The 26,114-nt window shown below is 42.4% G+C and overlaps 2 protein-coding genes across 2 annotated transcripts in view; one reads left to right on the top strand and one right to left on the bottom strand.

The window, feature by feature from the left end:
* Positions 1–26,114, bottom strand: part of LOC121176079 (synapsin-3-like) — a 78,311-nt gene that overhangs the window by 26,983 nt on the left and 25,214 nt on the right. The window contains exons 5-6 of the mRNA XM_041030044.1: positions 18,928–19,084; positions 17,734–17,823 (exon numbers count right to left, since the gene is read on the bottom strand). Coding sequence (XP_040885978.1) covers positions 17,734–17,823; positions 18,928–19,084 — 247 coding nt within the window. The remainder of the gene's footprint in view (positions 1–17,733; positions 17,824–18,927; positions 19,085–26,114) is intronic.
* Positions 1,133–17,632, top strand: LOC121176080 (metalloproteinase inhibitor 3-like). The gene is made up of 5 exons (XM_041030045.1): positions 1,133–1,537; positions 9,833–9,915; positions 11,473–11,584; positions 13,293–13,414; positions 15,172–17,632. The coding sequence occupies exons 1-5, from the start codon at positions 1,408–1,410 to the stop codon at positions 15,367–15,369; spliced, it is 645 nt and encodes a 214-aa protein (XP_040885979.1). The 5' UTR covers positions 1,133–1,407; the 3' UTR covers positions 15,370–17,632.

The raw sequence follows: 26,114 nt of genomic DNA, 5'->3' as shown, positions 1-26,114 counted from the left end.
TATCTTCCCATGCAGGTTCTTTGAACTGAGATAACTGCTAATGAAGGCACATTAAGGGTCAGAGTTCCCAAACCTGATTATTTCTGGCTTCGTTATGTAACTGTGAGTAGAGGCAATTCTTAACAGCTACGTCAGTCTCTGCAGATAAGCCCCTGCAGCGATAACGCAGCTCCACTCAGGTCCACGAACACAGTCAAGAAGGATGGAAAAGAGACTTTAATTGGCTAATATGACGGACAGTGCACGTAACTTGAGTGAAGACATTTCACAATGAAATCTTACAAAATGGAGCGGCGAGTGCTGTCTGCAAGGCCACAGGTAGCACTGAAAAGTCTCAGTGATTTGATGATTAATTAGTGCAGACAGAAAATCCATCAAATTTCCTAATACACATGATAACAAACTTCTAATTGAAAACTTCATTTGCCTTCATAGCTATTGTTTTTCACTGTTTAGGGATCTACAGTCATGTGGCTGCCTCTGATTGTTGATGCAGACTGAAGGAATCTGGCTGCACCCTGTAGTCAATATACAGTAAGTATTACCAATTGAGGGGGCGTTAGGGGGGTGGGCAGGATGACTAAGTGAGATCCTGGGAGGGAAGTGAGCAAAGGGAAAAAGCTTTGAACAAAATACAAGAATATATCAGCCAGTTGTTTGTATTATTTTGTCTGTAGTTGGACAGGATTAGTCAATGAACCAATCAGATCAACACAACTGAAACTGTGATGGGTATTTGTCCCTGTTTCCAGCATTTTTAGACCAAATAAAAACGATTACTCTTATGAAAATAAATAATAATAAGCGGATTAATCTATAATGAAAACATTCCTCAGCTGCAGCTTTACAGTATAGAAATAATATAATCAGTGTAACTGCAGATCCATCTGTGTATGTTAATTTATGAGACTGACACGTCTATATCTCTGTTCCCCTAAGAAATGCACCGTTGTTTTCCTCCCTGTCAGTCTCGCAAATTAAGACGCGATAGGGTAAAGTTCCAGTAAGTCATCGTGTGTGTGTGTGTGCGTGTGATCACCGAGGGCATCACCGGCCGCTGATTGGCCGCTCCGCACGCGAGCTGCAGGGGCGTGAACGTCGCTCAGCGCGCTATATGTACGGCAGTGCGTCTGTCCGAGACCACGGAGACGCTCAAGCGAGGCGAGAGGCAACAGCGACTACAAGCAGAGCAAGAGACTTGGACATTACACACATATACACACAGAGCCCACTATTACTACTACTACTACTACTACTACCACCACCACTGCTGCTACTCCTACTACTACAGCAGCCGGTGCGCGGTGAACGGAGCGGATCCAGCAGGACTCCACAGGCCCTACAGTTTATTCCAGCAGCAGCAGCAGCAGCAGCAGCAGCAGAGAGGGAGTGGGAAAGTTTGGAGAAATGCAGTCAGTGTACCAGCACCTCATCAGCCTGCTGTTTGTCTTCAGCAGCCTGCACGTTAACCAGCTGACGGACGGCTGCTCGTGCGCTCTGTCGCACCCGCAAGACGCGTTCTGTAACTCCGAGATAGGTGAGTGACGGACTAACAGCTGTAAACGAGCCCGATTTCATTTCCATTAACCCCTACAGCCCGAGCAGATGTGGAGATGTGAGTGCTGCCTGTCAGTCAGTGCAGGACGGAGGACTGACCTGCGATCAGTTCACTGTATGCTCGTTAGTTAGTGGAGCTCATTTTCAGCCAAATCTCTCTTAAATAGCAGTTTATATTTGCATTTAAATTTCTCCACCGCATTCACTTCATGTTCAACCTGTTTAAATCTGGGACACAGTCTCAGTTTCAGTGTAGCTGCAGAGCTGTAGCTGTTGAGCAATGCTCACAGATCAGTGAAGCATGTCACTTTTAGTCACTTCTCCAGCCACTCTGCCCTCTGATCGAGTTTTTGTTTTCTCTTTCTGGATTACGTCCATAAGTTAGCATGCTTGTGATATCTTTTAGTTTGCCAGAATACTTTCAACTGCTTAAAAATGTCTTTTCAAGCTACAGGAATGAATAAGTGTGAATTGACACCAGTTGATAATAAGATCCACAGTCAGCTTAGATGTTTCAAATTCTGATTATTTATATGCACAGTCTGGTATTTCTCTGTCAGACAGCCACCCGGTTGTAACTCAGATATGTCCAGCCTCAGGTTCACAGACGGCGGGTGAGGGAGGTTTACATAGCTTGTTTTACTGCCTGTTTATGCTTTCTCTGACTCCTCAGAATAATATGAACTTGAGAGCTGGCTTAGGCTGGAACGCCAGTCCAACCTGACCTGTGTTTTTAGATAACAGTGGGTAAAGACATGAGGATTATCTGATCTGCCCTGTAGGCACAGAGGGTGTTTTTGGGTTAAGAGTTTCAACAGGTTCGGGGCTGAAATATGTGACAGGAGGGCAGTTAATGTCTTGCAGAGAGGGAGCTTTATGCGGGGTAACAGCAGAGGAACACGCACACATGCATTCTACTTTGCAAAGGCAGCAGCTAATAGTGTTTTTGAGTGCAGCTGATATTTTGCCTCAGTGTCATCTGACCCAAAAATGTGAAACCATCATGCAGCTCTCTAAAACCCTGACACATAATCAAACAATAATCTCTCAGTCTAAACCGAGCACACACACACACACACACACACACACACACACACACACACACACACACACACACACACACACACACACACACACACACACACACACACACACACACTGCAGCCATGTGTGTGTGCCCATGTGTTCATCCTGTCATCTAGTGTCAACTAACATGTTACAAGGGAAGTCCTAGTTTCTGCGGCAACACGCCCACACACGCGCGCGCACACACTCCGAGGCCACTTTCAATGATGCTGCATTTACCACTGGTCACCATTAGGGGCTGATAGTGATGATAAATGCTTTAAAAGACTTTTTCATGTTAAACACACCTTAAGAATCATAACAAGAAATATTTTTAGTAGTTTTTTGACAAAATCAAATTCCTTAGACAGATGAGAAAACTAATGTTAAATATGAAACTCAAATAAGCTAGCTTTTATACCATTGCTTTAGTTCAGATTAAACAAACAAGATATAATGAGTTTAATTAGGGAGTTTAGGCTTGTTTTCTTGGTGATAATTAGACGAGGAGGGTTAGGGTTTGCAGGTCTAGATCTTAATAGGGGGAAGCCCCTAAAATAGGACCCAGATAGTGTGACTTTAAGAGCCCAAAACGGCCACACTGTGTCTCTTAGTAACCCATGATCACCAGGTCTGTGAGTGCGTCTTCAGCCGAGTGACCCGATTGGACTGAGTGAAAATGCCGCTTGCACAAACACTCATGCGATGGCTTTCACAGTCCTTCAGATCTTCAGATAGCTCATGAAGTTGGCACCCACTGAGACTTGCCAGTGTAGAATCTGGGACCAACTTCAATGGGTGCAGTGATCAGTTGTGAGCCCCACGAATCCCATTTCCAAGGTCCTGGCTTAGCTCAAAGTGTGCTTTGAATGCTTGCAGTCCCTCTTAGAAACCCTGCTACAACAGCAGCTGGATGCAGAGCGCAAAGGTCACAGCTAGTAACATTCTTTAACCTGGGTCAAATTGAATTGAAAATTGAATATTGTAGTTAGGATAGTCATGAATTCTGTACTTTTTAAACTGGCATTAACAACTTCAACACTTTTGAGATCTACATAGTAAGCCTGAATGGTTTGATATGATCCAGTCTCAGGCAATGTTGTAATTTTATGACTTATTGTTAAAAATACTTCGCCACGTCCCCAGGCTGATGATATCCATGACACGTTAAACGTCATCCCATGTCAGACACCACAGGGATGAAAAGACCTGTGGGTCTGAAATGAGGTCGTACTAGTTGATTCTTTAATTTTTTTTATTGCCTTAAACCTTCTGCGTGTGTCACCAAACTCAGATAAAACACAAAGACGTGGAAAACAAAAAAAGTACGGGTTTGAAAAGCTAATGCCGCGAGGGAGAAACCCTGTAATTCTCAGCATCGACATCAAAGGCGACAAGCTTGAATCTTTCCAATTTAAAACCCGTTGTCAAGTTCAAAGTGTTTTGCTCCTGTTTTCTTGGCCCTCAGCCATAATCACCCGCAGGCACATCACTGGATGAATCACAATTAGATTAAAGAGTTGGAAATTGGGTTATTGGAGTCTATCTCTCTTTATTTAACAAATTTAAATTTAAATATTTAAGAGCATGAAAGTGCTCTAAGAACAGACAACTGTAGTTTCTAGTTATGTTTTTAGCGTTTTCTTCTTTCCCTTCATGTTGATGCTAGTATGTTTGAGAGACCTGGAATGCACTGGAGTCATACTTTTGGTTACCATTTAAGTACTTGCAGATAAATTGTCATTTTTGTGGTTTGTATTTGGAGAACTTTAAGTGGGAAATCCTCCACAGTAAACTCTTTTTTGTTCAGGTTAGACTCAACCTGTCAGCTTTCCCTGCCACATACCTGAGCACCGGGCAGTGACCTTGCTGCTTTCTTGTGCAGAGACCTAGTTGGCTGCTATTAGGCATCTGGGTTAAAGCAGCCCATTCACAAGGGGAAATGAGAAGCGCCTGTTTTTCCAAAGCCCTTCGAAGGCAAGATTAGAGGCCCAGCAGTAAACTTTGACCGTGAGAATTAATATCGCTCAGTAACGATGCTTGTTCCCAAGCGCTCGGGGTGACAGGAGCAAACCTTTACATGCTTGCACCGTGAACCAGGTCAGTTGCCGAGGATTAGTATGATGCGTGTTTATGCGTGGTTTGGGATTGAGGATCAGGCCATTGAGAGAAACGGATCCCGTCCTGCTGCGGGTATTTTGTTGTGCATAGAGGAGCTTTGTTGAACAAGCACAGCATAGCAGGTTTAGAGTGAAGCATGGCCTGGGGCTTTGTGACGGCTCTCTCCTGGTACCAATACTGTAACATCCTCTTCCTCCTATGAATGAGTTATGTAGTTGAATCAATACTCCCTCTGTCAGCTGCTCTCCCCCTCCTCATCTGTAGTTCAAGAGGTGACAGATGATAACCTGAACGAAGCCAGGACTCCTGTTATGAGACGCATTATGTAAGCTTGGATTAGATATCCGTAGTTTTCCCAAAAGTGAGTTCAAATACGATGGGATGTCAAAGCTTCTGGATTCCGTGCAAGCTTGGGATGTTCATCCCCTGAGCCAGGCGTATCAAATCTCCTGCCCCCCCCAACCCACCCACTTCTGATGACCACACAGCCGCTCCAGGGTCCACCGTTTTAAACAGGAGGCCAGCACAGGGGCGATGGACAAGTGCCCAGCACACACTCATGAAAATACACTGACGAATAAACCACAAACCAATGATTTAATCACCTTTGGTTGTACTTTTAAAGGTGTTACTAAGTAATCTATGAGAGTAACAGACTGTATTTGGCATCAGAACATCACCATTATCTATGGTGGCCAGTAACTGTCAAAAACTGTAGTCAGATATTTACAATAGCAGTAGCAGAGACCAGTACACTGCTGAGAAAGACAAAGATATAAAAAGCAAGAGAAAGAGATATGAAAGTAGGCACTAAGGAAGCACAGATAAGGCTGGGACAACTGACAGAGCCTCAGGTGTTGGTTGTGAACCTGTTTCCCAGTGCATTCATGGATACTCTAATTTGGAGACAAGGCTTGTTGTCAAGCCATTTATTTTAAATACTTTGGTCAAAGCCAACTAAAGGCACCACTTTTAGCTTTGACAAGTAACATTTTTGAGGTCAGTTCACATGACACTTCGATTTAAATGACTAGTTGGTTAAAGATTCCCATGACTCACTCCAACAGAAACATCTAGTGAAAAGAAAATTTGTCGTCTCGTTGAAAACTGGAAAAATAAGTCATATTAGTGCTTTTTTGGAGTCACCATATCAGAGCTGCTGAATGAAAAGGTTTTTGCTGCCACAGCCTTATTTGGTCTGGAATGACCAGTAGTTTATGGTGGCTACTTCCAGCTCACGTTAGGAAACTTTAGCTAGATATTTCTGTCACCGACATGACTGAGTCCGTTTGGTAACGTTATTACTAATGGGCGACATTACCTTATGGCTCATGTAAAAACAAATTCAGTGAAATAAAGGCCATTGCATTTGACTCAAAACATTCCCTGTTGTGACACAAACGGGCCACCATAGTATCAGAGAGAGTGATGAAAACTCACTTCATGCCTCATAAGCTGTCTTTGCATTTCACCAGCCAGTAGGTGGACGTTACAGACTCTGTGCTCCAGCGTTTTCCATCTGACACAAAGCTCTACAGCAGGGATTCAGTTTCAGTGTTTATTTTTGAGCGTGGTAGTGTGTCGTCCTGAGAATTCCTCTTCCTCCCACTCGCCTCCTCAAACTTGGACCACTTTCTGCATACTAAAATCACCGTCACCCGCCCTGCGCCTCGCTTTCTTTCTCTCCCTCACACACTCATGCACACACAAATGAGTCACCTTCTCCTTGTCATGCCTGCAGTTTGCCACATTGTACGTAGGCTGAAATAAATGTTTAACTAAATTACATGCTCACCTTAAGATTTAGCATTTGCATTCACGCTTGTGTAATCCCCTGCTTTGGGCGAGAGATACTGAGTGAAAAATGGATTCACTTCTTCTGTTTTCTTTCTTGTTAGACCCTGGTTACCTCTCTCATCACGAAAAGCCTCCCACTCTTGAAAATGTATGTCAGATCCTCTGCAGAAGATGAATCCTTGTGCGTCACTGCACTGGCCTGTAATTCCTCATGTTTAGCAAAGTAAGATGGAGAGGGACTCTTACATTACAGTATGGAGTAGCTGACAGACATTTCAACTCAGCTCTATTAACTTCTGGGTGATTAACCGAGCCACGTGACCCAAGTGGTACCTTTAGCTTTAACCTTTAGCCAAATAATAAAAGTCAAACTGAAATTATAATACATTTTTTTGGGCAAAGAAGTCAGTATATATATATACAGACAGACGGCTGATAGCTATGATACTGGTTGGTAGCTGCTGCTATATGAACTTGTCGAAAAGGGGGAACAAGAGTGACCACTATCTGAATTTACTCTGTCATAAACAATTAAGTTATTGATCAATATGATAAATATACAAAGTATGTCACCATACTTTAAATGGTATTGTGAAGCATCAGACAGTTCCATCAGTATCAGACTAATGAGTTTTTCTGCATTAACTTGTAAATGTATGCAGCACTATGCTGTTAAATTTGGTCAGATTGTGATCCTGTAGGAAAACCTGTGGTACCAGTATGAGTTCAATTAAAAAGCTGAAAGTAGAAATTGGTCTTTGTGTATCCATATGAGTAGTGGACACAGACATATGTGCATGTACAGGTAGTTTAAGTACAAGTGGCCCATAGTTTCCAGTTGAACCTGGGTGATCTGAGATCACATTTTTAAACTGGGTTAAATAAACACTTGTAATGTAGACTTTTTGACGTGAGCGGGCAGCCATGCGGTTGAACGTAAATATAACTGCTGAACGGAGAGGAGGTCAAGGGGTCACTGCAGGGGAATGACTCAAATCCTCTGTCTCCGGAACAGCTGAGGCCCTTCACACATTCCTTTGGGTGATGGCACCATCACTGACCAATTAGTGGCCACCGTCCAACAAGAGGGGTCCTATCTGGACGTACTTCAGTTGAATCAGCTGACCTGTGGCCCTTGAAACATGAACATTTGTTTCTCCTGAGGGCTGGTTTTGAAAGGAAACTAGGTTTTGGGGTGACACTTTAAAATAACAGCAGGCATGTATTTAACAGAGGCTAAAGTATCCTGCTATATCCGCGCATTCCTTTGTAATTGTGCCCTAGTTCCTTGGTAATTGCAGCGGCAAATGTCTGTCAAACAGCATTTGGGTACATTTATCAAAGGTCGATCACGTAATGGTGCTCTTGGGCTTATATTAAGAGAGATGACAGATTAATGGATCGAAAGTTCCTCAGCAAGTTATTGTTAAAGGTCAGAAAGGGGAGGGCGGGCAGGGAGTCGGTACAGAACATTAATACCAAAAGGTCTGAAATGACCGACACTTTCCTTGGTTGGTGGTGCTTGAAAAGCTGTCAGGTGAAAACAATCACCTACAAGCTTTACTGCAGAGGAGAAGTGTTACTGCAGTGCAATTTGAAAGCTTTTTCCATTGTGAAGTTCTCTAGTGCTGCCTTTTGAATGGATGGTTGAAGCTCAAAAGCAACATTTACTATGGAACATTCACTGAAAGAATTCAAAGGAACGAAAAATAACTGGTGTTAGTTTGAATATATTCAAATAAAGCCCGTGTTGCGTAGTCCTAAACTACAAGGTAGATTTGACATTCCTCTCTATTGCAGCGCCATTACTCCCTCACTTGGGTGACAAGCTAACGCAGAGTCACAATTTCTGAATGTGGACACATGAATACAGTTTGAATATTCTTTTTGAACTTTAGTTTGACTTTTGAATAAAAAGTATTTCAACGAGAAAATCAGAGGAATATGAGTTATTAAAACTACAATTAAAGTACAACAAAAGTACAACAAATCGGTGTAGCTCCAGGGATGGATGTCGCCTAGTCGGTCCACCACTTTGGTCCAAACTGAAATATCTCAACCAAATAGAGAACACTGTATTTCTCTTGGTAAGCTGCTCTATGACCACATTTCTTTAATCTCTTCATACTGGCCCAGAATAAGAATCTGCGGGTTATATTGAGAATTTCAGGGTCTCCGTGTCCAAAATAAATTTGTGGTCACCATTTTTGGGTGGTCATGCTGTAACTGCTTCCTGTTTGAGTTTTTTATTTTTATGCCCATTTCCATTTGTCTGGAAGTGGGACAGCCAGACAAATACAGACCAAACAGAAGATGCCACATGCCTCCTTTCTTTCTCCAGTCAAAAAGAATGAAAGGCTTCTCATATTTTTTCCCTTTCTGGGGAATGTGAGCCCCCAAAGAATGTGGGAAGGAAATTCCACTGGGAGAAGATAACAAACACAGCCAGTGTTAGTTGTGTCTGTGGTTTGTTAGCTGTGGGCAGCAGGTGAACTTCACAGAAGATTGACCGCTTATGCAGGGCCCGCAGGTCTGGTTAGACTCTATTCACTGGCTCAAATTATCACCCATTTCTACACACCCCGCTCCTGGCCTTCCACAATAAGCCCCCTTACTCCAACTTGAGTGAAAGCAAACAAATCAAAGTCACCGCCAAGCGTTTTCACCTTGCCAGTGTTTATATGAGGGTCCTGCTTGCAGATAAGATCTTTTTCAAGCCCTGGTCCCAATATAGAAAGAAGCCTGTTCAAACAGAAGACATACACACAGCACCTTTTTCCCTCAAACGACTTCGTCCTGGTGTTTTTTAATCAGCAAAAAGGTGACTAGAGACACACTTCTTCAATTCTGATCTGAATACAAACCATACACAATAAAAACCAAGCTATAAAACCTGGATGCGAAGTTTCCTGTCATTGTAACATCCATCTAAGAGTAGATATGAGCAGTCATGCAAAAAATCTTGATCTTCAATGGTACACAGACAATGCCTCTGACTCTTTCCCTCACATTTCTGTATCAAACTCAAAAGCCCCTTTTAGTGTTTTTTCCCCCATTGGCCTTCCTTGGCAAACAGCAGCAATGCAGAAAATCGGATAAACGGATTAACTGTGGTGCCAACCTGGTCCTGAAATGGTATTTATCAGGGGGTTTGCTAATGCCTCCTACTGGCTGAGGCGGTGGGTTATTTGATGGTTTGGAGAGGAAAGCTCAGAGTTATATGTTAAAGGTATGTGACAGTTTGTTGTGACCATTTCAAAGTGGTTGACCAGTCTGTCTCCTCTCATTGCAGTGATTCGTGCCAAGGTGGTGGGCAAGAAACTCCTGAGAGATGGACCCTTTGGAACGATGCGCTACACAGTCAAGCAAATGAAGGTGAGACCACCAAGCCCCCAAGCAAGACACTGAACCTCTTTCAGCTTTATAGCGATTGTACGACATTCACTAAAACACATTTACCACATATCTTATAGAGAGTTAGAGGAGAAGATTGATATTACCCAGCTACTTTTGAAGCTGGAGCTAATAAGGTTAAAGAAATAATATATAACTACAGGTGGATTTTATTTAAAACTTCTGACAGAACCAGGTTAGCTGTTTCCACCCTGCTGCAGATCTTTATGCTAAACCAAGAGAACACACAGGCATGAGAATGGTATCAGTCTTCTTATCTAACTCTTAGCAAGAAAGCAAACAAGTGTATTTCCCAAAATGTGAATCTATTCTTTTAGCACTCATGCAATTTCCTTAGCTAAGTTTATTTTGGCTTGTTTTTTATTATTGCCCCTTATTTAATAGGCTTTCTGTTTGAATAGTGAATGAACACTTTTCAACATACTATTACACTGAACTTAACATGAAAGTATTTAAGAATATATCCATCTAAGAATACCCTTTGGTCTCCTACTTAAAAGCACAGGCACTTCCAATCTCATACACTGGATTTTGCAGAAACTCTTCCGTTACAATGCTGTCTGTCTGTCCCCTCAGCCACTGTGTGATAGTTGAAAAGCAGTTTGGGATACTTAGCCTGAAAGCCAATTCTTCACTTCCTCTATATTCTCACATAACGCTGCATATTTCTGACAGATGCTGACATCGGCCTGCTGCTCAGACGGGAGCCAGGCCGGAGGATTAGCGGGCTTACAGGCATTACAGCTCAACCAAACTCAGCGCTTCGAGTGTAAACATTTCAACAGAGTCATGCACTGCTTCAGTAGAATCCCAGTTTGTAATAAAAGCATTAAGTGGCCTCTTGTTAGTGAAGCACACCAATCATCGCTGTAAGGATTATCCTCAGGAATTATATGCGATCTTTGCACCTCTTGGGTTATTTGTTTGTACCTCAGTCTGCTGGTTTATAACTGCAAACAGTGGCTTTCCTTGTGGGCTGATAAAGAACACAATTCCCTCCGAATTTCAACAAATCCTGTGAGACGAATGCCTTTCGCTTTCCCAAACCTCCACCGTTTTGGGCTTAAGTAACAGTTTGTTCTGCTTTTCTGGGAGCGACGCGTCTAAACAGGGATTTCCTGTTGTTCCCAGACAAATAAATTACACTGAAAAAAACACAACAGTTCTCAGGGCAAACGCTGACTTCTGGCTCTGCATACCTGAGCTGAGGAACTAGATGGAGCTGAGGTTCACGGTTTAGCAATAACCTTGCCCAAACAGTATCAAAGTCGAAGCACATTACACAACGTAATCACGTTATCTATGATTTAGTAAAGGGCAGAATCTAATACTCCTTCTCCCACGAGGCATTCCTTAAGGAATGCCATCTGATAACGTCAGCGTACTGTTTTCATTCCTCGTTATTTATATGTGAGGTTGCAGTGCAGGGTGCAGTTCCAGGGTGAGGGCACTGCACCCAGCATGGTACTCTTGTTTCTTTCAGATCTTAATTCCATTTTTGGTTCTCATGTCTTACAGATGTACAAAGGATTTGAGAAAGTCCAGCACGTGCAGCACATTTACACAAGCGCCTCAGAGAGTTCATGCGGCGTCAAGTTTGACATCAACAAGTACCAATACCTGATCACAGGTAAGCTACATATATCCTATAATAATTTACATATATCCTTGGGAGTTTGAAAGATGTGGACATTTAGCAGTCAGGGAGGCTTTTACAAAAGTTTCCTAATGTAGGATGCAATGTTTTTGGAGTGTGACACATATTAGGCATTTAAAGTCAGAATATATTGGGCTCTGCTGCTTCATTGTCAAGTTTAACCAAGTTGCAAGTTCCCAGCTCCATGGAACTGTAATACGAAATAACTGGAGTCTCACTTTAATCAAGGCTATTTTGAAAAGCCAAACTACAGACTGAACTTTTAAGTTAGTGAAATGAGCCACTTCTAAAATCAAAATCCATTTCGGTCAGACAGATGCTGAACACTGAATCCACCTCAGCGGCTTGTCAGAGTATTACTAGCAGCATTAGATGTTGCTGTAGGCCTAACCTACTCTCCCCCTGCTCCTCTCCTCCCCAAGGACTTCTTCAGTCGTCCTCTAACACAAACTTTCCCACTATTTATACCCTACCACCGTGCAAGGAAGCAAACCAGGGTCCTTTTTTAAAAAAAAAATTGAACTGCATTTCCCTCAGCTTCTCAAGGCAGAAACAGCAGAAAGCAGTTTTTCCTCTCTCACAGCTTGTAATGAACAGCTAACAGGAAGCGACTGCCGTTTTCCAGCAGAAGCATTTTATGAGTTGCTATTTCCAACAGAGGTGCAGTTTACTTTGGACCCTGCGGCCGCACGGTGTATATAACTGTCGCTAAGTCTCGACCTGTAAATACTGCAACTACACCCCACAGTGCAAGTGAACGAGCTGGCGTTGCCAGGCAGCCATGACTATGTTTACGCAGCCACGGCGCGAGTGACATCACCGACGTCTTTCGCTGCTCTCGGGTCGTCTATAATAAGTCCTGCATATGATCAGAACCGCATTACAAGCAATTTAAAACACACCAGGGCCTATGAAATGAGATGCTTGAGTCTTCTTTGATCAAGCTTTGACTGCTTAGTATTTTAGGAGCATGTCACACACTCAACACCATGTAATAAGCCTGCGAGTGACTCCAGTAATCCCAGTGCAGAGATGCGGGTTGGGCGGGAGGGTCGGTGGCGTGGGGGTCGAAGAAGCACATATTTGTGAGCTGTCAAATTCCTGCGTGGTGACAACACGGTGAAGGAGACATACGGTGACAAATCATGATATTCCTGAGGGTTCGCAGACCGTTGTGGTGCACCTGTCTCAGGAGCCGGTAAGCCGCAAATGGCCCAGCACTAAAAATAGACGTCTGCTGACCTTTGGATATTCAGAAATAGGGGTGTTGGTATAATATAGGCTTACTGTATGAGATTGTCTTACCATAGATAAACAAGTTGGATTGCTTGAGTGGCGCGTTTATATTATCCTATGTTACATACAACGGATAATGTTATTGAGTGTGGGTTCTCATGGTTTTATCCACCACTCTGGTAAAGAGTGAAACTTCTCAACAACTACTAGATAGATTACCCTCAAGTTTTTCACAGACATTCATGGTCCCCAGAGGATGAATCCTGCTCACTCTGGTGATCCCTGGCCTTTTTCATACTGCACCAACATGACATACAGAATCCCATAATTGCAAAAAGCTGCCAAGTTTCCAAGTAGCACTTGAAAAATGTTGTTTTTCGAAGGCAAATATAGCCTGTACTCTCAGCTTGTGACTCAACACCTCAACCTATCCTTGCTCCTTCAGGTCGAGTGTACAATGACAAGGTCTACACTGGACTGTGCAACTTCAACGAGCAGTGGGACCGCCTCTCATTGGCCCAGAAGAAAGGCTTCAACCATCGCTACCAGCTGGGCTGCAACTGCAGGGTGAGTGGAAACCAGCAACCTCTGCCCAGCAAGAACAGGAAAGAGGAGGAAAGAGGAGGCAGGAGAAGGATCAAGAGAAGGAGGGGCTAGAGATCACTGCTGCTCATTTTTACTACTAAAAGTAAACATGAATCTGCTTTTATAAAGAGCGCTTACTATTGATTAGAGGAGGAAAGAAAATATTCATATTTTGTGCGTGTCTCTGTACGTGAAGGGTCAAACCAATTCAGGCTCATTAATGCTACTGTTTAACTACTACAGGAGTAAAAGTCATTTCCTTACACTAGCAACAACCTTCATGGTTGCATGGCTCTTGTGTAGAATTATTGAGTTTGAATTATGAGCTCATCTTTAGAGACTAATTCCCACTATTATCCCTCATGCATGTCCAGCAGAGACAGAAATAGAGGGAAAACAAGTTTTACCACTAGCGTTGGGAGTTATTAAGTAACAGCTCTGGAATCGGCTCAAGTCTTCATTCCCAGTTTTATGTGACTCAAACATGTAGCCTGCCGCTGTGCAGCTGCTGACCCGCCCTGGTAAACGTCCTACTGTACAGCAGTGTCCTGGACATCTGCTAACACCATCGGCCCCTATCAGTATAAGTGGATTAGCAGAGAGACTTATTTGTTCCCGGTTCAGGCCAGTGCCTGTAAACTGTGTTCAACGTGTAGATGGCAGAAGCCCAGAGGCATCCAGAGAAGGCCATCAATCTGCCGAGACGTCAGTGTGCGAGTCCGTAAGCGCAGGCACGCATAAACATCATCACACTTACTAAACGCACTCGGCCGTCCTCCGCATTCCTCCACAAATGATGATTTACTGCAGTGGAGAGCAGGAAGCGCGTCGTATGAGTTAGAAAATTATTCTCCACAGATCATTAAAACCACTCAAACTAGGAAGTTATGTCAAATATCTCTGAACCGTGGAGGACAGACTCTCCAGGTCTGAATAACAAAAACATGCAAAATGTGAAGTGTGCCCTCTAACTTTTTAATAAATTGCTGTTTCATTCATACCCAGATAAGTGCAGCTCTTTGCAGCTGATGACTCGGCTTTACTGTCACTAAACACAGCGTTTCCGTTCATCACCTCTCGGAGCAGTTATGTGTATCTTCCTGTCAGTTTAGGCTGCGTATTCATCCGTGAAGCTGCTTTTTGTGTGAGCACCTGGAGTATTGGTGCATGAAAGAGGCTCATTAAAACCTAATCGAATCATTAAGAAACTACAAAAACATCCCTGCGCCGGGAAGTGGGCTGATGTTCATTTCACAGAACGCTTACTGGTTCTGCATGTTTGTTATTTCAGAATTTCCTTTTTATACCTGATCTGCTGCAGTAAAATGACTGAAAGCAAAAGCTGAAAAGCAGCAAAGCAAAGATGAGATTTCATGTTCATGAAATGCATGTTCACCACTATTTCAGACAACTCATACTGTCCACGGGGACACAGCTAACTAACCTCTCTGCAAAGTAAAAAACCAAAAAAAAACCAAAAACCAAAACAAAACAAACATCACCAGCTCACTAATTAATATCTTAAACTAATAAAGTTCACCAAACGATCATGTGAAAACAACAGGAGCAAAAGAAAGGTGGGACTAAGTATCAAAATGTATTAGGGTGTATCACACTAAGAAGGTAAAGGAGACGCACAAATATTAAACAGTGAGCCCACATAACTAGTTGTTGCTAGTAGTACTTTGTTTCCTGTTTCATTGTTAAATTTTTAGTTTCACCTCTGTCTCTGTCTGTAGATTAAGCCCTGCCACTACCTGCCTTGCTTTGTGACCTCGAAGAACGAGTGCCTATGGACGGACATGCTGTCCCACTTCGGCAGATCTGGCTACCAGTCCCGGCACTACGCCTGCATCCAGCAGAAGGAGGGTTACTGCAGCTGGTACCGGGGCATGACCGCCCGCGACAAAACCATCATCAATGCCACCGACCCCTGAACCACGAACGCACCTCGCCTGAAACCCACTGCCGCCTCCCTGACTCCGTCCCTCCCTTGACCACCTCTAGAGGACTCTTAAAGCTCACTGGCCTGGGTGACTGCCCCCCCTAAAGGGGCAAAAAAAGAGAAAAGAACAAATCCATTACAGTGCCTCTTCCGTAGCACTTCTGATAAAAAAAACAATACCTTTTTTCATTGTACAGATCGCCCACTTGAATTCTAATGTTTTTCCCACATTACAATCAAACACAGTCCTTGCAGCACACTGTCTCTTTAGGGTTTAGGACAGAAAGTCAAAGGGCCAATAACAAGTGTAAGTCTTTGATCAACCTCAATTGGGACATACAGAATTGAAGAACTAATCTCCAAGACACTGTGTAGTTAGCTCACTGCATTGAGGCAGTAAATCTTTTTTTCCTGTTGTCCCTTTTCAAAAGCAAGTACTCTCAAAACTAAAAGTCATAAAGTATCAGACGAATTTCAGTCAGTGAAAAAAAGAACAACCAGCAATGATCACTATGTAAATTTGAGATGTAAAGCTATTACGTTGTTGCTACTAAACTGCATATGAGATACAGCATTAAGACTCATGCAGTTCTGCACATCTGCAATAGAGAACAGAGTTAAGAATCTTACTGAGAATACAGATTTAGGGCCAATGTGGAAGGTATGATCCCTGAAAGTTATACCTCTTATTTTGGCCTCAAAACGCAGTTTCTGAAAATGGTATTGTTTCACAGTGAAGTATATCGATTATGTTCAGTTCTTACTGTAACGTGTCTTTACGGATGGTAGTGTCTGCTTCTCTGAGCGTTTGTGGTGTAACTCATTTTGCAGTCACATCACAAACGGCACTCTTTCTGTTGAACACGATAAATATCGGCGAGATGCTAAAAATGTCTGTCTGTTACAGTGGCAGCACGGGGAAGAGCTCATTTCTTGCAGAGATGGTGATATTTTATTTTATTTTTTTGCTGTATATAACATAAGCTACAGAAATGAATTATCAATTCAGCTGAAACCTCTGTAATACATTTATTTATATGTTTAACGGATTACAAATTAACAATGTGGTATATCTGCAAAAAATATATACAATGACAGGCCAATACTACGTTATGACAACCATCACGGCCTGTGCAATTGTCCAGAATGAAGGACCAGCATCTGCAGTTATATTTTATGGTACTTTTTTTTTTTTTGCTGGATTATAGTTTCCCAGATTGGTACTCTTCACCAATCCAATGAAAGTACAGTATAAACAGAGGTTTCAGAAAATGATTTATTTTGTAAGTGTATATTCAGTCTTTTTGTATTTAACTATTTGAAATGAACATCAATATTGTCATTAAATTCATTCTTCTTCACCTGTACCCACCTGGGGAGGAGGGGGTCCTTATTTCCCCCTGTGCCGTACCTTCAGTTCATTCCATTAACAGACACAGAGTTGCCTCAAAGGGAGTAACAGCCCCTTCATTACTCACAATAAAAAATAAATATTGCAATGTTAACACAGGCAGCGCTGAGGATACAAACGAGAAAGAGTAGCCCGACATGTTGTCGACAGATCTGAGGGCGGTATCAGTCTTCTCATCTGACTCTTATGAAGAAAGTGAATGAGCAGATTTCTCAAAAATGTCGGACTATTTATTTAAGAGTTGAATTTCCGTCCATTTTTTTTTCTTGTGAAAGACCATCAGAGGACACTAAAACTCTCCGGCAGTCAGTCAGATCATATCAGAAGATAAAGACAGTTATTGGCTCGTATCTGATACTAAATAAAAATCCAGTACAAAATATCCCTCAATAAATCTTAACATTCAACTTTCTTTTGTTCAAATTTTTTGCTTTTTCGAGTCTTATTAGTCCTCAGCCTCAGCCCAGTCGGCCTCAGTGTCAAGAAAAGGAAACGCTGATCATTGAAGGAAAATGCTTTACATCATTATAGAGCTCAATTATTTACTATAATATTTAGGCTGTTTCTCCCACTGTGGCATTTCTGTGTCACTATTTCTGTGGTTCATGTTTGTGTAAATATACTGTCTGCTTAACACAGAAACACTTGGTCAAGTTTGATCCTTAAAAAAAGAAAAAAAGAAAAAAAAACAAGAACTCCAATCATGGAAGCTGTGTACAGTTTGTGTGTAAACACTGATTCCTGAAGTGTGGGTGGGGGACTGTTTCCTTGTAGGGGTTATAGAAATGTTTGACTTAATTTCTGTGTTTTATATTTTTATAATAAAGATTTAATGAAAAACGGGCCCCCAGAAAGTCTATGTGTGTGTGTGTGTGTGTGTGTGTGTGTGTGTTATTTTGTTCTCTGTACTGTTTAAATGAAGAATAATATCTATGAGCCACTCACCATCTGCGTGTGGTTGGGATAGAAGGTTTGTTCATTCAGGGGGAATTTCTCAGGCCCGAGGGAGTGGTAGAGCTTAATCATCTGAGAAAACTGCAAGCAGAAATAAACAAGACAGTCAGACGTCGTTTAAGCAGTACAGGACAGGAGAGGCTGGACAGGAGCTTTTAGGAGACACATCTTTGTTCACAGCACATTTAGAACCAGAGGCACACTGGAAGTCAACATCTGGGACTGGGATGGCATGGAGGGGTTTCACTGAACGGGCAGTATTTTTCTGACTGCTTATAAAATGTGACCCAGTACGGTTACATGAACTCAAAGGAAAAATCTATTTTCAGATCCTCGGGAGTAATGTTGAGGTTTTGTAATTTTCCTTTCTGTTGGACCTACTTCCTGTGACTGACCTCACCTGCTTTCGTTAATGGTTTTGATCTTGTTGCATCCAGCTGTGGGTTGATATAACAGGAATTAGCCTGACATTGTATTTGCATTGAACTTTATGTGCAATTTTCTGCTACACTGGGTGCACAAATGTGTTTACCTGTTTTATAATGGCCATATATAATGTGTAACATCTGCGCTAAATGAAAAGAAGCACTGATTCTGAGGCACTGACAACATAAGCTGACATTTATTGTTGGTGTTTTTAACTAAACAGATCCAAGAATAAAAGAAACATCATCATAAAGGATTCTGATCCTTTGAGTACAATATGTAAACACGGGTACAAGAGTACTATGATGCTGGCAAGGTTAACAAGATTCAGAATGTCATAATTTATCCAAACAAAACAAAGCAGAAATTATTGGGAATCATGTTATTGATAATATAATTTCTTTAAAATCCAAGTTGGCTCCCTCTACAGTTTTCCCCAATCTTGGTATCGGTGTTTAGTTTCTTGTGGAATATACTTTAAACTTAAACCTTAGGAGACAAGACCACCATTACGACCCCACGCAGAGCCGAGCATTCACACTCTTTTCACTGCAGTCTCGCATCTTGTTTTCTCTCACTACAGAGTGAGTAATAATGTGTGGTGGTGGAGGCCGCCCGCTCCGCTGGCTCCAGAGACAGGTGTTATAGCTCCCTTTAATAGTCCAAATAAATCAGTCAGAGGCAGTCGCCGAGGGAGGGACTCACATCACCTTTGTGTGGGTTAAAGTAGAGCAGAGAGAGCTGTTAAAAATCGCTTACCACCCAAGGTTTGCTGCAGAAGTTGTAGATGGAGAAGAGAGAGTTGATGCTCGGGATGCCGCCAAAATGCAGGCCGATCACAAGGTTCCTGAAGTCCTCACTCGGGACCATGCTGTAGGCGTGCTGGCGGATGAGGACAAAGTCTGGCTTGAAGGACCTGCAGCAAGAGGGACATGGAAATGAAAACCATCAGACTGGAGAACTGTTTGAGTTATCAATCTGCAAGGTTCTTTAAGAATGTAAGAACTGACTTTTAAGGTTTTGTGCAGTTTTTTTTTTTTACAGAGGATGTTTTTTTAAAATTAAGTATTGGAAGAATCATCTTTCCGTTTAACACCTATGACCTGTCTGTGCTCAGGTTGGACATCGTCACCTCACTGGCTCCTCCTGGGTCCACACTTCTTTCAGCACATTAACACTCTGTGTCTGCGCCTTGTTTTTACAGTCAAGGGCTCCATTATTCACGGACTATGTCGGGCTGAAGGGGTGAAGAAATGCTCCTCAGCACACCTAATCTTTTTGGACCATCTATCCAATTAACACAGCCTAATCCTTCCTTTACAAACTGTTCTGGGAGCAGGGCCAAGTGACCCATCAGGCACCTGGAGGCCTCCTTTGCACCAGTCTACATTTCACTTTAACACAGGAAATTCACGTTGACTACAGTCATTTTTACCTATTAATGTTTTCAGTTTTGACTCAAGTATTTTGCAAGTGTGCGTGTTTCAGAACCCAGTCATTTAAAACACTTACATTAACATGCTCTTATTTTGATTTTTGAGGTCTGAGATGTGGAAACCTGTTAAAATGTATTATATAACAATTTACCTGCAATATTTATATCTAAGATTTCTATGTTGCAAATTTCAGTTGTTTGTTCCACACACAAAAAAAAAAAAATGCTGGAAACTAGATTGGAACAAGCAGTGAGACTGAACCAAAACAATGAACTGAAAGACATTGAAATGCTCTGTTAAGCTGTGATGAACTGCAGAGTGGTAAATATAAGTGGGTTTGTTTGATGTTGTGAGTACAGCTTTAATAAGGCAAAGTAAAATGGCTGTATCTATTTTTTACAAGTCAACAATCCAACACATGACCAGCAGCTACACAAAAGCTTTTTCCAGATTACCTCTGTTAACCTGCAGATACAGACAAGGACACTTGCACATCATGCATTTATGCGCAGGTGAACACATACACACACACATACAGGAGGTAAAGAGCTGCAGGTTGAGGGGCTGAAATTACAACCAGGCCCCCGAACAGACTCTGGGTCCTCAAGTGTTACTTATGTTAGACGGTACAGACAGGACTGGCAGGATGGCTGAGGAGTGATCTGGTCTCGGCGACAGAGCGACTACAGCTGTTCCTCTCTGCTGCTGCACTCAGCCGCAGTGGCAGCAGACCAAAGGCTCTGCTATTTATACTGGATGGAGCTGTTTGTTGAGGCTCCAGAACCAAACCAGACTCAACGGTTCATGTGAAACTCAAGTTCCTGATAAATACATGGGCTGATTTGTGTAATGTGCTTTTTCTAGCAAACACCCAAAGTTAAAAGAGAATGACTCTATTTGTCAGAGCATGTGAGAGGTCTGACACTGCACCAGCCAAGGTGGTGATTTGTCTTTATAGTGTCATTCTTGACATCCCTTGTTTACCACTACAAACTGTGGAACAGCACAGGAAAACCGTTTTCTCTATGCAACGCTAAGTGCATGCAAGCGTTGAACCAGATACGACACCTTTGTGCTACCTCATTACCACAGAAAGGCCAGATGCAGAGGACATTCTGCTCAGTAGGATGGCTTTCACCGGGCTATGGTTAATGGAGGCAGTGCCCTATAGCAGCAGAGCATTACTGAAGGTTGTCACCCATTAACTTTGTTTTTCCGTCTCTTCACTCGGACTCTTTCTGCAGAAGCAGGGAGCCCCGTGGGTCGTGGATTACACTACAGCAGGACATTTATGCTTTATGATCCAAAACGCTCGGGCCCCACAGACATCCCTTCACGGGCGATATGCTAATACGCCCTTTGAATGGGTTATCAGTGGTGCAATAAAGGCTGACAATAGGCACTGATAGGGGGATACTGGGGTTATAGTTTAGGACACGAGGGGGGAGAATGGATCTATGTGGGATCATGAGCCCACTTTTAACACTTGAATAGTAAATTGAGCAAGATGGGGACCGATGTGTATCCATCTGTATCCATCAGCAAGCCATTCTATAGTAAAGTCAAATTAACATGTGAAAAGGGTAAAATTATTTCAATCTAACTTCTTTAGAACAGATGTCTCAAGTTTCACCTGGACAAAACTTTTCTCATAAAATTTTGAATTACTTCAGTCTACCACCAAGTTGCTGAAGACCAAACCAGGGCAAAAAGGAGAGTGAACATTGTACTTACAGTATATTAATCAGATGGCCAGACACAACTCAAAATGAATACTAATGCTGTTCCACATCTGCTGTTTTCTAGCCGGTTAAGCGCATCAGTTTTATACTGTGATAAAATGTCAGTATTTTGTTTTTAGCTTAAAATGTTAATGCAGGTTTAATTCAAACAGGAGAGAAAAGCAAGTAATGTTCAAAGCTCCAACAAACACCGTTGTTCAAAAGGCAGAAAGAAGTTCACCAGACTTTATATGTGTCTGGTTATGAGCACACTGCTAGCCTGACAGTTGTATAAGACCATTATACAATACTGTACAACAGTGCCAACAGGATGTTTTCATCAGCATTCCTAGAGCAGGAAACTATTCAAACCCAGGACAATATGCTGCCATTTGGTCTCCAGATCCATTTATCTTACAGAATCTCTGACCTTCTAATAGGCTCCACAGGGATGTCTGAATTGGGGGGAACATTTGTCCTCATAACGGCCCCGTGCCTGGCTCAAAAACTGGTAAGAGCCTTATCTTCTTCCATCAGTCTGTCTCTCATTGATAAGGATAATCGGGGCAGAACTCTGCAGGAATGCCACAAATGTCAAACCGTACATACCGAGCATCAGCACAGCCTTCGTACACAATGGTGCATTGTGCCAAACTGTCTCTCCATCACTGGAAGGAGAGGCACCTTAGAGAGAAAAGTCTGTGCTTTCCTGTTAGGAAGACAGACACTATATCAAAAACACAGTGCCACAAAATTGTTACGCTGGTTTGCACCAAAACTGAACTGAACTCAGTCCTCCTAAAAAAATATATATACCGTATATATATATTATTTCTAGCTATTATATAGCTGGAACTGGGAGGCCATTAGCTTCTAATGGGGTAACTCTTTTTCTAATAGGGTAGCTGTTTCAAAAACACAGTGCCACAAAATTGTTACGCTGGTTTGCACCAAAACTGAACTGAACTCAGTCCTCCTAAAAAAATATATATACCGTATATATATATTATTTCTAGCTATTATATAGCTGGAACTGGGAGGCCATTAGCTTCTAATGGGGTAACTCTTTTTCTAATAGGGTAGCTGTTTCCCATTGCTGACTGTCTTTATGCTAAGATAGCCTATACTATGCTAAACTTGGCTTCAGCTTCCAGCCTCCAGTTAAAGCACAGTTATAAGAGTGGTATCAATCTTTTCATGTAATTCTTAAAAGGAGAGTAAATAAGCATATTTTCCAAAATGTCACACTAGCTTTTAAGTGCCGTTATGGAACGGTTTTTTGAAGAGTAAGTGTACTTGAACTTCAAGACCCAAAAACTGCCAAAGGGGCTGGATTGTTTTGTTCTCCCTCAACTTTCTCTGTTAAAACCCAGGCAAGCTGTTTACATGAATAACTTGCCCTGTGCAACTTTGATTATATAATAATTGTTGCAAAACAATTCAATTAATCATTAACATATGAGACAGATAGGCTTGACAAGTTTTTTGGCAGTGCTGCAGCTGTGCACTCTCATGCAACAAAATGTTTAGTCACATCAAACATTAACCTCTGATATTAGCTTTGGGGTTTACTTTAATACTTGCTTTGGCTCTTTTCTAATGAAAACCTTGTTATGCTTTTGTTAAATGATAAACATCATCAGTCAAAAACAAGTCAAAAGGGGTTTTCCAAAACCCCCTATGTCCACTTTGTACAATTTTGCAAACATTTTTTTTTTAATTGGTGAATTGAGATCAACTTGGCAGATGATAGAACAAAGTGAAATGTTAGGTGGAGCAAAAACAAGAAGAAAGTTCAAGAAAGTGGACATGTAAACAGAGGAAGTAGTACCATTTAGTTCTAACGCCTTGGATCCAATTACAACGACTGGTCAAGTTGTATATTACATTTCTAGAAACTGTCAGGATCTGAGAGTTCTTTAGGGTTTTTATCCAGGAGTGTACTCATAAGACAAACATGTCTAAAGAACCCTGAAGAACTCTTCGGTCTCTGTGTTTACAATGACTCCCTGTAGCTTAGTATCATATTGTGGTCTCCTGGCCTGGATCTAGGACTCCTTGTGGTTGCGGCTGTGGCTCTAGGCCCGGTGGCACCTGGCAGGGGCCCAGATCCTAGGCGGTGGCCCGGTCAGGGCTGCCAGAGCTCTGGATCGCCTCCAGCTGAGATTGCACCCCAGGGCTCATCTCCACACCACAATGAACACAGCGAAGGTCACGTAGAAAACAAAGAACATGCGCCAACAGCTAAAATAACAAACAGTTGTAGATTAATTTGAATTACACCTCAAAAATCCAAACGGGAGAGGGTGTAACTTCACATTTACCAGCAAAACAAATCAGAGAGTGTTTAGTTGCTTAGCGGTGATTGTGTTGAGGATTTGAAGAAGAATCCCATGGGAGGCAGATGTAATGAGGAAAGGAGCTGCAAGAGCGATAGAGCACCAAATGACCTCTGGCAGAAGGGGAAATGAGTGTTGTTAGGAGTTTGAGTGAATTAGCGGGGCCATTTGTATTCATGGCCATATTACAAAAGCAGAGATGGCGGAGTGGGCCTCACAGCCGCTGTACGCTTTCATTACAATCTCAGCCCTCCTAAAGGAAACCACCCTCAGGCCTTCTGAAGCCATGTCTGAACTCAGCATGTCTGAGTGGGATTTATTTGCTCGGTAACAAGATGAACCTGTCTGAGGTATTAGGTGTTGAGGCTGTTCAGGCAGACAGTCCTTCACTGATTAAAATGGGCTTTCACAAGGGTCAAGGGAAGGGGGGGGGGTAAGGTTTGTCTTGTGTGTGTGTGTCTGCATCGTCTCTGTGTGGTCTAAGCGGTAAATCATCACCTGAGGTAACCAGAGGAGAAGAGTCTTGTTATGTGTACTGGAAAAGAAAAAGGGGGTGGCCCCGTCTGGCTGAGTTCGGTGACTTTCAGGACAGAAAATTAAATAGAAGGAGCAAAAAAAAAAAAAGAAGAAATCAGACAAGGATCTGCTAATGTAATCTGGCTGCCTCCTTCCCACCATCAGTGGGGCTGAGGACGGCGAGGGATGTGACGAGGCAATCTGGGAGCCTCACACGACAAAAAAAAAAAAAAAAAAACGTCCATCTGAACACGAAATTTTGGTGTTAAGTCAAACCCAGAAAAGATTTCTGAACACTGGCGATGCTCGATGCTTTTGTAAATAATGCACATTTTGGGAGTGACCTTCATGAAGTCAAAACATTAGCGACAGTTAGATTTGAATAAGATCTGAGCCCATGGCTGCTGATAGTTACGCTAAACACCTCATGCATCCAAATTTGAAGTTTCTAAAAGACGTTGAGAGGCGGTTAAATGGAAGTCGTACGAAAATGCAACCTTTGGCCTGAATAGGTTCATGATAGACATAATGACACATGACCATCTGTCAGATCTGTTAGCAGCTGAACTGGCTTGAAGTTTGTTTCCGTGAGATTCAGTGTTCGTGTAAGTATCAGCGTCCTCATGGGTACAATAATGTGCGTAGAAGTGTTAATTAGTCCCTCTAAGAGCAATAACCTTTCATTGAATTCTGATGTTTGCCTTGCTGAAAGTTCACTGTTAAATGGTGAAAAGAGCTCCCGACAGCATTAAAGCTGATGCTGCTGCCCAAAACTACTTCCAGTGAGCTCAACAGTAAAACAAGCTCAATAAACTCCTCAGTCACCAACAGTTAACACACCCACAGCCCGACATTAATCACCACTAATTAATCACAGTTTTCATTAACCACAAGAGGAGGGCTGTGAGGATGGCGGAGGAGAGGAACGCTGCTCTGTGGCTTATCATTCTTTGGCTCCTGTGATCTGTCTCTCAGCCAGACCAGTGTTCCCACTTTGAGCCGAGCAGCTGGCTGGAGGTTTTGGCAACGGAGAATGGAGGAGCCAAAGGGCTGACTACAGCAGTGCAGCAGGGAACAGCGTGCCTTAACTACTGTACCTTGTGGCGTGTCGCTCTGCTGTACTGTAGGCTGCAAAGTGCGTGCCACGTTGCACGTTGCACACTGTGCTAGCAAAACTGCATTTAAACTCCACTTTTAATTTTATAGCCTGGGACAAAGAACCAGTGGTCGGACTTGTTGTGTTGTCATTGTAGTGGTTGTACTGGCTCATCAGCTCACATCCACCACAAATGATGCAATCAACCCTGTGGTTTACAATAAAGGATAACGTGAAAAGAACATTACAGTTATAATGCTTAAGATTTTCAGAAAATTTTTTTCAACAATAACTATTTAATGTTCAACTATTTATACTCTTTATTCATTCATGGTTGTCTTATTTCTTTAGGCGTTTCATTGGATTATATCATCTTTAACTATATGGTGGATTCAATTCAATAATGTATTGCAAACATGACACAAGTGAGAGAAACCTTACTGCATAAACAACTGTGAAACCACAGTAGTGTGAGAGAGTGTGCTGCTGCACAGAGCCAGCGGAGGAGATGTGTTCCTGAGAGCGCGCCTGTGGACAGAGGTCAGAGGTCACAGCGCCGCGAACACAACAGCCAGGGGACACGTGGAAAAGTAGAAACCTGCTAAACTATGCAGTGCAAACGTGCCTGTATGGATGTGTGCAGTCCTCCCATGGTCACACACACACATACACACAGACACACACACAAGGGGAAAATTAGACTGTGCATGTAGTTTGTGCATGGGAAATTAGTGTTTTGTCTGTCCCCTGTCTATCTGTGGATTTATTACAGCATTCTTCTGGCTGAGAATGAAACACGCTGTTATCAAAGTAATATTTAGCTTTCACTGGCCATAAT

Source organism: Toxotes jaculatrix, chromosome 22 (assembly GCF_017976425.1).
Source record: "Toxotes jaculatrix isolate fToxJac2 chromosome 22, fToxJac2.pri, whole genome shotgun sequence".
Taxonomy (NCBI): domain Eukaryota; kingdom Metazoa; phylum Chordata; class Actinopteri; family Toxotidae; genus Toxotes; species Toxotes jaculatrix.
Note: the sequence above shows the minus strand (reverse complement) of the source record. Positions and strands in the feature narration are given on the sequence as shown.